Source organism: Oncorhynchus kisutch, linkage group LG10, assembly GCF_002021735.2.
Source record: "Oncorhynchus kisutch isolate 150728-3 linkage group LG10, Okis_V2, whole genome shotgun sequence".
Lineage (NCBI taxonomy): Eukaryota > Metazoa > Chordata > Actinopteri > Salmoniformes > Salmonidae > Oncorhynchus > Oncorhynchus kisutch.
Window position 1 is genome coordinate 32,895,019 of NC_034183.2, and position 16,302 is coordinate 32,911,320.

Here is a 16,302-nt window from a genome sequence, read left to right on the forward strand (position 1 = left end):
CGCAACTATATTCAACATGTGGGACAAAATTGAGGCTATGATTAAGAAGTTGGAGCTCTTCTCTGTCTGCATTAACAAGGACAACACACAGGTATTTCCATCATTGTATGATTTTTTTGTGTGCAAATGAACTCAAGCTTACAGACAACGCCAAATGTGATATAGCGAAGCATCTGAGTGAGTTGGGTGCACAATTACTCAGGTACTTTCCCGAAACGGATGACAAACAAAACAACTGGATTCGTATATCTGAACAAGATAGCCTCATCGAAATTGCAACAAGCGGTTCTGTGACAATTGAATTTAATCAGAAGCCACTGACAGATTTCTGGATCGGGCTGTGCTCAGAGTATCCTGCCTTGGCAAAACAAGCTGTTAAGACATTGACACCCCTTGCAACCATGCGAGAGTGGATTCTCGGCCCTTACTTGCATGAAAACTAAATACAGGCATAGACTGTGTGGGAAATTATTTAAGACTGAGACTCTCTCCAACACAACCAAACATTGCAGAGTCCCTCCTACATACTGCTTCAACACTTGACATCTGAAACACCTTAGTGGGTTCTGCACAAAGGCTCTCATTGGACAACTTAGCTAACATATCATATCATGCCTTTATCAGGTAAAGACCCTACTTCAAAACTCAAAATGACTGTCAATGTCTTCTCAGTTTCACCAAATAACGGGCTTCATCAAATGATTTAATCTGTAGCCTGATAAACTGCATGTTTTCACAAATCGTAGTGGGAGGACCACACCATATCATCACAACTCCAAGTTTACTTCCATATGGCGGTTTTTAAACCAATATTTTGCGCATATATGGCGTTTCCACCACCAGTTCTCCATTATTCATTTTACCAACACAAAAAGATCCCACCTTTGAAAGAACAAATTATCTGTCAGCATTTATAAAATTTAACTGAATTTTCCATCACAGCTGTCGTGATTTTTTTCCTCACATAAAAGCTGTGGATGGAAACGTGGTTACTGTAACAACAGCATGCGCTCCAGCAGGTATATCTCTCTGGTCACCCCCAAAACCAATTCTTCCTTTGGCCGCCTCTCCTTCCAGTTCTCTGCTGCCAATGACTGGAACGAACTACAAAAATCTCTGAAACTGGAAACACTTATCTCCCTCACTAGCTTTAAGCACGAGCTGTCAGAGCAGCTCACAGATTACTGCACCTGTACATAGCCCATCTATAATTTAGCCCAAACAACTACCTCTCCCCCTACTGTATTTATTTTGCCCTTTTGCACCCCATTTCTATCTCTACTTTGCACATTCTTCCACTGCAAATCTACCATTCCAGTGTTTTACTTGCTATATTGTATTTACTTCGCCACCATGGCCTTTTTTTTGCCTTTACCTCCCTTATCTCACCTCATTTGCTCACATTGTATATAGACTTATTTTTCTACTGTATTATGGACTGTATGTTTGTTTTACTCCATGTGTAACTCTGTGTTGTTGTATGTGTCGAACTGCTTTGCTTTATCTTGGCCAGGTCGCAATTGTAAATGGGAACTTGTTCTCAACTTGCCTACCTCGTTAAATAAAGGTGAAATAAATACATTTAAAAAATTAAAATGTTTGGCATATGATGAATGATAGCACAAACAGACTGCCACTCAAGTTTAGCGGCTAGTTTACCATATCCCTCCCACGACGACAAAGTATCAGAGAAGTTTGGAATGTAGTACATCATCAACTCTTTGACAGCATTTTACCACTGAGCTCAAATCAATTATGTGTCAGCTGGGCTAACAACATGGTTAGACATGACGTCCGTTAAACTCCAATTGCTGAGCCAATCGCAGAGCCAAAGAGTACGCATGCGTATTTTGACGGAATTCCCTAACCCCACTCGAAAAGCTTTTCCAACATATTTCTCAGCTGAATGAACTACACCGTTTGGTTGAACGCTTTCTTTAGGACGGGCACCATATCGATGAAACAGGGATTAGAAACGCATTTTTGTATAATGTTCGAAAGAAATAAATTGTTTAGAGGACATGTCCTACTCACACATCAACCGAAGGTTCTAGAATGGTCATGTGATGTGGTTTGACCAGTTGTGTTGCATTTTGAAAAATACCCTGGGTTACCCGTTTTTTTTTATTTTTACAAATGCCTCTGTAGCTGTCAAACTATCTAGGTTACTACATCGAAAAAAGGACGTGAATGTCGGTGAGCTTACGGTGAACCGATGTTTGTAGGATATTTGTGTAAAACTAAATCCTGTCCCACGCTATAGAATAAATCAAGAACTGAATGTAGCACGTGAACTGGTTTGACCAATCACCGATCGACTTCTGAACTGAAGTGTATAAATATGCCCATAGAGACGTCCGCCATTGAAGACTGGTTTTCAACGTACTTAATATTGTTTAAACCTTGTATTGTGTTTTTATTCGTCAAAAGGCAGAAAATAGCACCTTTTTTATCCACCGCATCATCTGCGAAAGTCTCATTGGGCATCCTTCCAGCAGAACACAGTCGGCAAAGAGCGTCTGTCTCAGTTCGGCAGTAAAAACAATCTTCTGCCAGAGACGGAGAGGTAAATGTGTAAAGAGTTCAGGGCTCGATATCCAACACATTGCATTTAATCAGCTGGTTACTTTATTGTATCTCATAACGTTGAAACGGAAGGCTTGTGTGTGTGGCGGGGAGAGCTGTTTCATTTGAGAGGTTGACCTACTTTTTGTGTGGTGGCCTTTAGACAGATCGTTTCCTGTCACCATTTCTTCCGTCAAACTAGCTAGCTAACATTTTTAACTAACGTTAGCTATAACGGTATACAGTAACGTTAGTAGCTAAGGTTAGCTTGTGTCACATGCGGTACAATCTGAACTAGGTTTAGGATTCAAACATAAACGGTAGAGCCCTAATGTAGAATTTGATGTTGGCTGGGAAAAGCGTTTGTGTTTTGGTACGAATTCCGCATCAGCTATCTTGCTAATCTAGGCTAACATTCTCTAGTTCACGCGCTACTGGACACCACATTTTGGTCGACTACGCTTGAATGATGCATTCAACGTGGAGTTGACCGAAGATGGGCGCAAACGAACTAACAGAACTAACGATTGTTAATTGCTAGTTACTAACGTTAACTGGTCTGATCATCATTGTTGTAGCCTACTAGCTATATTTGTATTAAATTACACCCCCCCTCCCCTCTAGTTTGATGGCTAACGATGCCAGCTAACTAGATACTATCATGTCTACCAGTAGAGGGCAGGCAATCGGCAGTCAGAAATGGCAAAGTGACGCATTGTTTCTCGGTCCTATCTGGGATCCTTGGGACGTCCATACCCTAACCTTTGATATTGTGCTGCTAGTGATATCACTCGAAATGTTGCCTAATACTTTACTCATCTGGCACCAGGTACTTTCCAACCATAACCTTACCTTAAACCATTGTACATTGCAACTTCAGTGGTTAGGGACGTCTCAAAGTATCCCAGATAGCACGAATTTTGTAAACAACAGCTTTTAATAATGACACGCACCCATACCATCCATCACATGTAATACACCTATTAATGTGTAACGTTAGGTTCTAGTAAATAAAACAATTATGACATTATTTTTCTTTCCATTAAGTCCTTGACTTTCACACCTCAAATGTTTTAAGTATTAGTGTTGTGTATTTTTTTAAATAAGATACTACCTCTTAGATTATGTAGCGTTAATTGGAAACTGATTTGAGTTTTGTTATGAGTGTTTATTTTCTTTGTTGATACAGGTTTTGTATGTTGTACTTGGGAGGACAAATGATGGTTTCTCTGTAACAATCCAATGTATTTAATGAAAATAAACTTCCTAGAAGATCAATATAACTTGTAATGTAAATTATTTGATTGGGTATCGGCAAAAGTCCAAGCTAATTGAATACACACTTTGAAGATAGCAGAATTCTTGATGGGTTAAGTAGGTGACAAAGGCATCCATCTGTGCCAGCTCACACACACACAAAAAATTGTGCTATCACCTAGTTTCAATTTCACTGCTTTAAGTTACAGTAAAGGTCCTCAGCCTATGCCTGAAACCTTGTCTTTTACTGACAGGGCATTTCCCAGCGAGATGGCGCCTATAGTTTACCTTATTATGGACCATGTAGTTTGTTCATTTGTTATGGAAGTAATTTCTTATGTATTTAGGTATTTTATGAAGCTGTTTTGAATGGAATACCAAGGGGTTGGCCCATCATAAAAAGATGTAGTAGCGATTGTCCTGGAATATAATGTTGGCACTGTGAAGCAGAACCTTGAACTTAGTGACTATTTTCTACTTTTGGGACACTGAAGAGAAAATAGGCCTAATGCTTTTTCATGGGTTGATGCCTAGAAAGTTGCTTCTTGAGTGTAACTAATTGCAAAAATGTTTGACTGAAAACATTGATATTTTGAAAGTTCATCAGTTCGCATGCTTTGTAGTGTCAATTGATACAATCATACTTTTCATAAAACTAATTTAACTGTTTTAGTTGATGGTAGCGAGGAAAGCGCAGCTCACAGAGGTGCTTTGCAGAGAATTGGTCAAACTATTTCCGTTTTTGTTTTTCAAGCCATGTTCCTCTGACAGATATGAGGTAAGCGAGTTTGGTGCTTCAGATGCCACATTGGACACCAGAATTGTAATGTTGACTGTGGCCAACAATGCATAGTTCCAGTAGATGGCAGTAGAAACCAGCAGTTCTGAATTGTATAGGGTTAAAGATGCCAGATGCAGAAATGGCTCCGCCATTTCCTGGTTGCTAAAATTTGGCCTAATTTCAGTTTGTGACAAAACCAGCAAGTGTAGTGTAGTGTAGAGAATCATTGTACTGTCGAAACCGCTGGTGTACTAAACCAAAAGGAAGCATAGAAATAGCGCTCATAGACCAGATCTACTGCTCCTTAGACTTGCTTTCAATGATCATGATGGATCTACAACACACCTTTCTATGTGAATTTGGTTGGATTGTCCAAAAGGTGACACATTGCAGCTTTAAATTGGTTGCTTTTTGTAGTCGTGTTTTGCTCTGAATTTTATTTATCAAAACCCCTTGTTAGTAATGTTATTTATATATATATATATATTCTTTTTTTTTTTTTTTTTTTCGTCCCCTGCACAAAATAGTACCAAAAAGGCAGATTGGTTTTGGTCTATGGACACACACTGGTGTATGATATGGCAGTGACTAGATTACCTATTGCAGCGGTTCTCAACTTTCCTTGTGGATCCCTAGACAATTTTGTTTGAGCTCTGAACTAGCTCTCCTGTTTCACCTACTCAAGGGCTTGATAATTAGTTGAATCAGGTGAGCTAGCTCTGGAATAGATCAAATGCATGGAACGGGTGGGGGTCCCAGAGGAGATGTTTGAAAACCACTGACCTATTGGACTTTCAGGGCAAAAGCCTTCCTGTGCTAATTAAACAGTCAGTTCAGCAACTCGCATGGCAGTGTGACATTTTTTTTGTCACACAATTGTGCAGTTATCTAGTGCAGGGAGGAAAAAAAACACATCCGTGCTGAAAACCACCCCTCTCTTTCAGTGGTCTTGGAGGAATATGTGTGAGAGCTGAGCTACAGGAAACAAGTGCCGCTCTGAACTCCTACCCCGTGTCTACCGACCTTTGGACTGCATGACGATGACAGACGCCGTATGTCCCCCAATGTCCATGGTGGGAGGCGTGAACCCTCCTCCCCCGGAGTTCAACAATCCCAAGAAGCCCGGCCGCATCACAAACCAGCTGCAGTACCTGGAGATGGTGGTGGTCAAGGTCCTGTGGAGACACAACTTCTCCTGGCCTTTCAGGACGCCTGTGGATGCTGTCGGACTGCACATTCCAGTGAGTCTCTCACTTTTTGTTACTTGCAATATCTGATATGGGGTTTTTCCCTACTTAACTAAGTTGAATGCGCTGACTATAAGTTGCTAGCTGATAAGCGCATCTTGCTAAATTACTGAAATGTAATTATCAAATGTTTTTCATTTTAGTACTTGGTCATTTTTTACATTTCCTCCATGCACATCCATCACGACCTCTTATGAATAATTTTTTCCGTTCTTTTTTCTGTTTTTAGGATTACTATACAATTATCAAGACACCAATGGACTTGAGCACCATCAAGAAGCGTCTTCAGAATAATTATTACTGGAAAGCGATGGAATGCATAGAAGACTTCAACAAACTGTTCACCAACTGCTATGTATATAATCGGGTAAAGAAAAAAAAAAATGTTGACATGTCATAATCATATTGTATTCACTCACCACACACATAGTGTTGGCCTACATACTCTCCCATTCAATGAATGCTCAATAATTGTTATTCAACATGTTTTCAGCCTGGAGATGACATAGTTCTGATGGCCCAGGCCTTGGAGAAGATCTTCCTACAGAGAGTGGCTGAGATGCCCCTGGAGGAGACTGAGATTTCTGCAATCACAACCAAGACCCCAGTGAAGGGTGGGAGGAAGTCCTCTGCTGGTAAGCTACACAGCCTCTCCAGTGGCTTAATCTTACACAAGCATTGTATGCTTCCCAAATGGGTGGCACCCTATTCCCTTTTATTGTGCACTACTTTTGACCAGGGCTGTTGGGCTTTGGTCAAAAGTAGTGTACTATAAAAGGGAATAGGTTGCCATTTGGGATGCACCTGTACTATCTTTCATGTATTCCAATGTCTACATTCTGACTTCTTAATGTCCTCTTTGTAGGTATGATAAAGCTGAGGCCCCAGTCCCCTGTGTCTGAGGTGGTGTTCCAGCAGACGGTGACGGTCATCCCTCTTGAGGCCCACCACACCATCCCCCCTGCTGCCCAGCTCTCCTCTCAGATAGCAGCCAAAGTCAGTACCTCTTCACAATTACCTCACTATATGTACATTATATATTTTATACAACGGGTGGTTCTAATTCTCAATGCCAATTTGGATAAAACCGCTTTCCAGCCGGTGTCTATTCCACAAGTTACCACCTGCTAAATCTATGATGTTAAAATGCCTGTTTACTCTGTTCCATCTGACTGCACAATCCACTGTCTCATCAGCCCAGCCAGGCAATTTATATACTAGAGCTCCACTATAAAAATTATGTATACGTGATCTCACATTTTTTTTAGACTAACATTTTATTTAAACAGCGGAGATTTAACTTCTATAATACTTAAACATGACCCATCAACATCACCTTTTTGAAGTTTGTGCAAACAGTTTAGTCTGTATTTTGTGAATGCATTTCTACCCTTCTCTGTTGTGTTCACATCGTTTCAGATCGAGAAGGGTGTGAAGAGAAAAGCAGGCGCCACCACGCCGACAGCCTCTTCTCCGATCACCTGTTGTGAGTCGTCCCCCGTCGTCGACGGCTCAACGCCCTGTAAGCTGTTCTCCAGGCGGGGCAGCGGCCGGCCCATCAAACCCCCCAGGAAAGACCTGCCTGATTACCACCAGAGACAGAATAGTAAGCTCTCGGATCAGCTCCGCTTCTGTAACTGCATCCTGAAGGAGATGTTCACCAAGAGGCATGCGGCCTACACCTGGCCCTTCTACAAGCCGGTGGATACGGAGGCCCTGGGTCTACACGACTACCACAACGTCATCATGCAGCCCATGGACCTGGGCACCATACGGGTTAGATGGCCGTGTTACACTAAACTTGTGTTGAACGAGAGAGGCCACTTAGTATCTGCCAGGGTTACATTGGCCAATCAATATCTTGTCTCTTGTTCTCTCTCACTATTGAAGATGACAGTATTTGTGATGATGCTGAAGACGTACGTGTTTTTTCACAGAAAAAAATGGTTGAACGTGAATACATGGATGCCCAGGATTTTGCTGCTGATTTCAGGCTCATGTTCTCCAACTGTTACAAATACAACCCACCCACCCATGAGGTTGTTATTATGGCAAGAAAACTCCAGGTATGATTGCCCGTGGTTTCAACCAGTCTTGTCTGTAGAAGTTGTGTAAATGAATTGCAATGCAATAACGATATTACAATATGCAGGCATGCATTTGATCTTAAAATGGGCCAGCCACGTAAATCGTGTAGATCTGAAGGGGGGGGTTGCGCGCGAATTGAGACCGTGATGTTAGATATGTGCTCTATCCAATGTCACGTGTGACCGCTGTGATCAGCCAGCTGCATCCCCTACCAACCATTGCTCACGCCTGCTTCTCTCTGTCCTCTGTTTCTGCGCATCTCCAGTTTTAAAATGTAATTGTGTGATGGCGGGCTGGGGTGTGCAGATATGAATGAATCCCTGTGGTATCACGATACTACTCTGTATTGTGATATCGCTTCATTAGTCAAATGTTGGTTTTAGGACAACACTACTCTGAAAATGAGCACATTTTCTTGCACTTCACACGCAGTTTTCATATGTTACAGTGCAAAACAGAAAAGTCACCAGTTTGCGTCCCTAAATATGAAGATGGATGGTTGGTGAGAATGTTTGACTAGATGAATTGTGGCCCTACCCACCAGGATGTGTTTGAGGAGCGCTGGCTGAAGCTTCCAGATGAGCCGGTGCGGAGGGTGGGTGGGCCAGGACACCACGGTCACCACAGGGACAAGAGAGGGAGAGGAGATGGGCCTGAGAGCTCCTCCAGCACAGGCAGCAGTACCGGCGAGAGCTCCTCAGAGTCCGAGTCCTCCTCAGACTCTGAGGAGGAAGAAGAGGCCAGAGCTCTACGGTTGGCTAAGCTAGAGGAACAGGTATGCCGTCACCTGCTGCTGTCATTGTACCTGGCCATGCTGACGTCACTGTTCTGTTACCTACTGTTTATCTAACTGATGCCCCCTCCACTCTTCTTCTCCTCAGTTGAAAGCGGTGCACGATCAGCTGCAGAGACTCACCCAGGAGCCCCTGCTCAAACCAAAGAAGGAGAAATCAAAGGAGAGAAGAAAAAAGGAAATGAGTCGAAGACCGAAGCATGAAGACTTATGTAAACCCAAAATACAGAAGAAGTGCATTAACAAGGGAACGCCATCTGTGTAAGTGACCAAGTCGTTGTTGGTGATAAATTATAATCTTCCTCCCCAGTGGAACCTCTTTTTTTTTTTTTTTTTTACCAATTCAAAGGATTGACTTTCATGTTGCCAGTGGCCTGTTATTATTTTACTAACTTTCATTGTCCTACAAAGTGTTCCTGAATGTCTTTTTACCTCTCTCTAAAGGCACGGCAAGAGGAGGAAGATGGCTCTCCCTGTGGTGCCCTATGAGTTTGAGGACGACGAGGTGCTAGCGGTGCCCATGTTGTACGGTGAGAAGAGGCAGCTGAGCCTGGACATCAACAAACTGCCGGGGGACAAGCTGGGCAAGGTGGTGAACATCATCCAGGGCAGGGAGGCCTCACTCCGTGACGCCAACCCTGAGGAGATAGAGATTGACTTTGAGACCCTCAAGCCCTCCACACTCAGGGCCCTGGAGAGCTTCGTCACGACCTGCTTCAGGAAACGGCCCAAGAAACCCAACCGTGAGTAGTTGCAGTGCACACCTTCCTTTCTTGGTTCCTTGCGGGTTGGTCATTGCACATGTATCTCTGTACTCCTGACCAAGGACTTTTACTAGGCTCAAATGTCATTATTTCCCCTATTCTTCCAGTGAATAAGCTGGTGAAAGCCAAAGGAGAGATGCAGACTGTGAAGGAGCAGGATGCAGAGAAACCTCGCCAGAGTATTACCGACGAGCTGAGCTCACTGGCCAAGAAGAAAAAGGCAACAAGTAAGTGAACTCTGAAGCTGTGGTAGTAAGGACCAGTATGTCTGACTTAGGGGCCTTGTTGTCCGGGGGAAACGGGTTCTTCTGTTTTCTCTGCTGTCCAATAGTGAGTAATGCAATTGTGCAGTGCTCGTCTCTGTCTTTCTCTCTGTTGTCCTACACGTGACCATTGTCCCTCTGTTTCCCTCCAGATGAGCCCCCTATAGCTCCTCCTGTCCCAGACTTGGCCCGGCTGTCCCGTCTCAGTGAGAGCAGCAGCTCTTCCTCCTCCGGCTCTGACTGCTCCAGCAGTAGTAGTGATTCTAGCACTTCTGATAGCAGTGACTCTGAATCAGGTTAGCTGTTCTCCTCAGCACTAAGCACTACCCCCCCCCCGCACACACACACACACATACATACCCACCCTGCTTTCCTGCAAGGGCACACCCTCCCCACTTCCCCCACTCGCTGTACACTAATGGAGTGAGAGAATACGATACGGCTAAATACTCACCTGGACTCTAGCCTCTGTAGCACAGAACCTTTTCACCTGCTGGCAAAACCAAAATACTTGAAGAAATATTAGTGTGTTATCATTTCATATTTTTGTATGTTCGTTCATTGGGTGTATTTTTTTATTTTATTTATCTATTCGTGCACTTAGTCTGTACTACAGAGAGCAGTGAACTGTCACAAAAGTCTTATCTTTTGATTATTACAGTGCTGTATTTATTTGTATGTTATTGTTTTAATGCAAACAAATGGTGCTTAGTTTGAAATGAGGCCAGCCAGATTTCTGTGCCAAATGTCATTAATCCAGCGGGCACCAGACTGCTGCCGTGCAAATCTGAAGTAAATTAAGAATTGGGATAAGTTCTTAAAAACAGCCCATACAGGCCAAGTGATATTTATAAGCCAAAGATCTTATTTACACTCCTTCTATAAACATCGCAAAAATCAGATGAATACGGTTCGAGAAGTACCAGACAGCATTACAATACCCTTCAACCCCCCTCTCATCTCACCCTCCATACTGTTAGAGTTGCGTAAACTCAAATCTGGTGTCAGGATAAATATAACAATGAGTCACCGATTGTATACTGTATTTTTTTATTAGCTAAGCAATAAATGGCAAATGCAACTTTCGTATATACGGGCTCACTGTAATACCACGCAGGGCAGAACCGAGAACTGACAGGATGTATGTAAACTGTGTTCTTATACTGTTCTTATACTGTGATGGACATAGTTCCAACCCGTCTGTTGGCCTATCACAGTAGAGGCTGGGCGTGGTTTAGACTTGCTCAGCCTATTGCAGGCGCTCAGGCGGGTCCCCGCCTCTTGGCGCTTCTTGGAGTCCTCCCTCCGTCGATGTATAGATTCTTACTGTTCTGGTATCGCAGTCTAGTTATTACAGTTGTTCAGTTCCTGCTATTGTGTTGTTCAGTATTTTTCCATATCAGTTAAACCTCGTGATGACCACCCCTCCCTATGCCTGCTGAAACACAACTTTGTAAGATACAGCAAGTCACACCATGTGCTCAATTTTGTTACATACAAACACAAGGACAAAGTATCTCCTGGGCTGTTATCTACAGTTTTGCAACATGCAGGTCACACAATGTAACTCAGTTCTTGTCACACACACAAACAGGCAAGTAGATGTAGCAAGCAGTTGTTTAATCTCATGATGATGCTCAAGTGCACAAATGCAGATAATTCACACAGCCAACATCAGATAATATTTAATCATATGCATATGGTAATGGCTATAATGTAAAACACAGAATCCCACAATACTCTGAACCGTTGCAGAGTCAAAGCTGGTCCTCACCTTAGACAGCGGCACTCATCTCTGTTCACCAATTGATTGTACTCAGGTTTTGGTTTTTGCAAGATTTTGTATGGAGCAATATAAGCATAATACACGTACATCAGATTTGTATTTGAAGTACTCGACAGATTGTAACGCTAATGCAGAGCTTGATGGAGTAGGATTTCTCCTACACTGCTTCATTTTGTAGCCATTGCAAATGTTTTTTTTGTTTGTTCCATTTGTACCTTATGGGTAGAATTTTAAATTGTATGTGTCTTGGTGGTCGACACCTAGAGTTTCAAATAAATAAATTTTGATAGACAATTTTACATTTTACGGTTAAATTGTGTTTTTCTTTGAATTTGTTTCGCATCGTCAAACAGTTCAATCCTACTAGACACATTAGCTTGCAACCACAACTTTAGTTTTTACTGAAAACTGCGTGTGAAAGTAGTGATTTCAGAGTAGATCAGTGGAATTGTTTATAGTATTATTTAAAGGTAAGTAAAGATGTTTTTATTTATTCTCCATTTATCCAACTGTGGATAAATTGAATTACTATTGCGCATGTCTTTCAGTAAAGAAATCTGAGAAGAAAAAGAAATGCAAAGACACTCCACTCAAGGTCAAGGTAAATATCTAACAGCCCCTACTTCCTCTAACCCAGTGGTCTAGTTCACATGGGTTATACCTTCTATTTGGATTAATATACTTGGAACTACAGTGTTTTCATTATAAATTGTAAGCCCCCCCCCCCCCCCCCCTGTCAAACAGATTTCCAAAAAGAAGAAATCTGCTAAGAAAGACCCAGTGTCGGAGTCCTCTCTCCAGACCAGCCAGCCCCCGCCTGCCTCTGCCTCGCTAGTCCCAGCAGTAGTAACAAAAGACCTGCCTCCTCTAGAGCTACTCACGTCTCCCCCAGGTAGCAAACGTTTGTCGCCTTGACATTCTGTGTTAGTGTGTTGGCTATAAAGGAACTCAAGTTCTGTAACACTGTCTTCTGGTTATTACATTTTTAAAGGTTGTTGACAAATCCGTGTAAGACCCATCTATGGAAATACAATTTCCCCTGTAAAACAGTAGGTTTTAAGCCCATGGAAAGTCTAAGACTGGACCGAGGCCCTTGTGGAAATCACATAATGAGAAGCTTGTATTGTTTGGATTAGAGATGGAAAAAGCTGGATTGCCTGGTCATTTCGCTGGGCCGTGTTGCCATGTCTCATGGGATGTGATGTTTTTAGTTGAGTTTAATCAGGAGGTCCGATTAGGGACAGATGCCTACAACCTTTACTCACTATTTCTATTGAATCTCCTTCCTTCTCAGCCTTACACAGCCGCCTGCCTCCGCAGCCTTCAAGACCAAGTGCCAAAGCAGCACCACTACCTCGCAAAAACAGGGTGGCCCCCCTGCAGCTCACTGACAGTCAGTCCCAACAACAGCAGGACCTGCTGGTCCCCTCTGAGAGCCCCACTACTCCCTCTCTCACTCCCCCTTCTTCCTGTGACCCCACTCTTACTCTGCCCACAGACCCACTCAACACAACAGCTGCACTCACACACGCACCTCCCTCCAGCCTGTTCTGTTCCCTTCAAACCCCTCCCTCTCCCCTAGCACTCCTCCCCTCTCCTCGGTGTCGATCACTAGCCCAGACACAGGAGGTGAAAACTGGGCCACCTGATAGGGCACAACAGGAAGGTAAGGGCTCTTCAGTCAGCTTAGCATCCCCCCTAGCTTTTAGCATGTCCCCTCCACTGCGTGCTGCATGCTTCTCAACCCATAGCTGCTGAGGTCTGTGTGTCGCCTGTAGATGTTGTTTTGCCTCGTTGTTTGCAGTGTTAGATGCCATGTCACCATCGCTGTAGCCCTGGCTGCGTGTCTCATCCTGTTCCTCAACTGCCTGCCTGCCGGCTTACATCCATAGTGTTTGTGTCTGTCTGTGTGGAGAATAAGGCCCTGCTTTGTTTTTCTCCTGTCTATCAGGTCTGTCTGCGTTGCTGACCCCTCTGACCTCTCCTCCTGCAGTTTTACTACAGGCTGCTGATAGCAGATATGAGGTATGCTCTCATCTTCCTGTTGTTGATAGATGAATTGTGACGTTAGATTAAAACACTTTTTAAATAAATGTCTCCGTTCTTGGCATTTATAAATATTGCAAGAGTTGATTGGTATATTTTCTTTGACGGTAATTTAATTAGAATCAATATGCGTCTACAGAGTGCTTTGTGTTGCAATTGAAATGTGTTTTTCATTGGCCAAATCTTTCAGGGGTGGAGACAGCCGGTTGATTGTGTGAAATAGCATTGGCCTTAGCCCTGGAAGTGGTAATGGAGGTATAATACTCTAAATCTCACTTTGCGATAGCAGCAGCTGTGCCCAGTGCTGTTGTCCCCTCTACAAGACAGCCCATTACAGCCAGTGAAGGATAAAGGGAGGCTCTCTGAAGCACTGGGGGAGACCCACTCCAAGATTCTGCAGAAACAGCCTTGTAAGCAGAACTGTGTGTGGGTGTGGAAACGGTTTTGTGTATGGAAATGTCTGCAAATAAATTACAAATGAAAACACCTTTTTAATGGACTGAATATATTTTCTCTACCTCCCCAGATCCCAGACACTCTGATATTGTGTTTGATGTTGGAAACACCAGCCTCTCTCATCCAGCTAATAAACCCACTGCAGATGGAAAAAGCACACCTGCCAAAAAGGTAAGGTAATGTAACTGAAACATAGCACTAGCACAATGAATTACTTGAAATATACTGTATGCATGCCCATCGGAGGCATTTTCTATTTGTCTAAGAAAAATGTGACACTTCATTTGTGAAACTATCCTGTGTAGGATATTGTCCTGAAGAACGCAGACTCCTGGGCTAGTTTGGGGAAGATAGCCATTTCCACTCCCTCCACGGTGAAGTCTTCAAAGGAGAGCTTTGATAAGTTCCGCAGGGCAGCCATTGAGAAGGAGGAGAGAGGGAGAGCTCTCACTCTAAAGAGGACTCAGATGAAGGCTTCAGGGAAGAGCAGGTACTTATTCATCCAGCCAATCATTTATTTTTTGGTCTTATCAGTTGTGTGTCTTGTAGGTAATGCTGCTTCACCCAAACTCCTCCAATAAAGTAGATCTCTATTAATATGTGAGTGGTACCTGATGAGCCAGCTAAAAGTGTTGTATTTTCAGCCTGACCATGCCAGTATCGTTGCCAGTGGCAGTACCAGTGCCACCTAGAACTGCGGAACAAGAGCACCTTCCATGTAGAACTCCGGCGCCAGAGCCAGCAGAGATCCCCATGCCGACGGAGGCAATCGTGGAGCCTCAGCCTCCTAGAGCTCCAGAGCCCCTGAAAGAGGAGCCTCCAGCGGCTGCCTCAACCCCACCTCCGCCCTTCACTACCCAGACCTCTGTAGACGGAGAGAGAGAGATGGCCCGCAGGAGAGAACAGGAGCGACGCAGACGAGAGGCTGTACGTTCCTTTCCTTCACTTTTTGTCTTAATTTGTTTTATTTATCTTCTGTTCCTTGTTGTAGTTTTATCCAGACTGTAATAAAACATCTTACCTTTTCTCCCTCAGATGTCTGGTGTCATTGACATGACAATGCAGAGTGACATCATGGCAACATTTGAGAAGAACCTGGACTAAAATAAAATGGCAGCAGACCATGCAGCTGGTGACTGACGTCTGTCTTCTGTTGTTGTTGGACAATAAATAATAGAGCTTGTTGTTTTAGTAAACGACACCCTAGGCGCCTTCTCTCCCTCCAGACACTGGCTGTCTGAACCAACCACGCTGCATCTAGATGATGGAAACGGGTCATTATGCTTGTGTCCCAAATGACATCCTATCCCCTATATGGTGCACTACTTTTGGGCCTGATTGGCCCTGGTCAAACGTAATACACACACAATAAAAATGGAATAGAGTGCAATTTGGGATGCAGGCTATTATTATCCTTAGCAGGAGAAGCATGTACTGTAGCATGGCAACCGCACATGACATAACCCCAGTACATTTTAGTATTGTTGTAAGAAGATGCTGTAAAATATTGATATTGCAAAAAATATACAGAACCAGTCAAAAGTTTGGAGACCTACTCATTCAAGGGTTTTTCTTTATTTTTACTATTATTCTAAATTGTATAATAGTGCAAACATCAAAACTATGAAATAACACAAATATAGCCAAAAAAGTGTTAAACAAATCAAAATATATTTGAGATTCTTCAAAGTAGCCACCCTTTGCCTTGACAGCTTTGCACACTCTTGGCCTTCTCTCAATCAACTTCACAAGGAATGCTTTTCCAGAAGTCTTGAAGTTGTTCCCACATATGCTGAGCACATGTTGGCTGCTTTTCCTTCACTCTGCGGTCCAACTCATCCCAAACCATCTCAATTGGGTTGAGGTCAGGTGATAGTGGAGTCCAGGTCATCTGATGCAGCACTCCATCACTCTCTTTCTTGGTCAAATAGCCCTTACACAGCCTGGAGGTGTGTTGGGTCATTGTCCTGTTGAAAAATAAATGATAGTCCCACTAAGTGCCAACCAGATGGGATGGCGTATCGCTGCAGAATGCTGTGGTAGCCATGTTGGTTAAGTGTGCCTTGAAATCTAAATAAATCAGTGTCGCCAGCAAGCACCCCCCACACCATCACACCTTTCCGTGCTTCAAGGTGGGAACCACACATGTGGAGATCATCCGTTCACCTACTCTGCGTCTCACGGAGACATAGCGGTTGGAACCAGAAATCGCACATTTGGACTCATCAGACCAACTAACAGATTTCTCCCGGTCTA

At 43.3% G+C, this 16,302-nt stretch overlaps 1 protein-coding gene across 6 annotated transcripts; it reads left to right on the forward strand.

The window, feature by feature from the left end:
- The first annotated feature begins 1,841 nt into the window (after positions 1-1,841).
- LOC109898060 (bromodomain testis-specific protein) lies at positions 1,842-15,179 on the forward strand. Of its 6 annotated transcripts, none has more exons than XM_020492827.2 (21): positions 1,842-2,566; positions 5,548-5,844; positions 6,080-6,217; positions 6,344-6,485; positions 6,716-6,846; positions 7,270-7,626; positions 7,788-7,916; positions 8,483-8,713; positions 8,820-8,992; positions 9,176-9,474; positions 9,603-9,722; positions 9,911-10,054; positions 12,093-12,145; positions 12,289-12,436; positions 12,839-13,210; positions 13,496-13,569; positions 13,877-14,000; positions 14,117-14,217; positions 14,352-14,536; positions 14,691-14,973; positions 15,082-15,179. In XM_020492827.2, exons 2-21 carry the CDS (start codon positions 5,638-5,640, stop codon positions 15,148-15,150), a joined length of 3,480 nt encoding a protein of 1,159 aa, XP_020348416.1. In that variant the 5' UTR covers positions 1,842-2,566; positions 5,548-5,637; the 3' UTR covers positions 15,151-15,179. The 6 variants fall into 6 exon arrangements, with proteins under 6 accessions (XP_020348416.1, XP_020348417.1, XP_031689420.1 ...); XM_020492828.2 differs by having other exon boundaries at positions 1,918-2,566; positions 13,880-14,000; XM_031833560.1 differs by having other exon boundaries at positions 1,919-2,566; positions 12,839-12,937.
- The last annotated feature ends 1,123 nt before the right edge of the window (positions 15,180-16,302 follow it).

Excerpts from the sequence above, each read along its gene's own strand:
- LOC109898060 (XM_020492827.2), top strand. The coding sequence starts at position 5,638 with ATGACGATGACAGACGCCGTATGTCCCCCAATGTCCATGGTGGGAGGC. Across the intron at positions 10,055-12,092 it reads TAGCAGTGACTCTGAATCAG|TAAAGAAATCTGAGAAGAAA; the intron begins GTTAGCTGTTCT and ends CATGTCTTTCAG. Across the intron at positions 14,218-14,351 it reads AAAGCACACCTGCCAAAAAG|GATATTGTCCTGAAGAACGC; the intron begins GTAAGGTAATGT and ends TATCCTGTGTAG.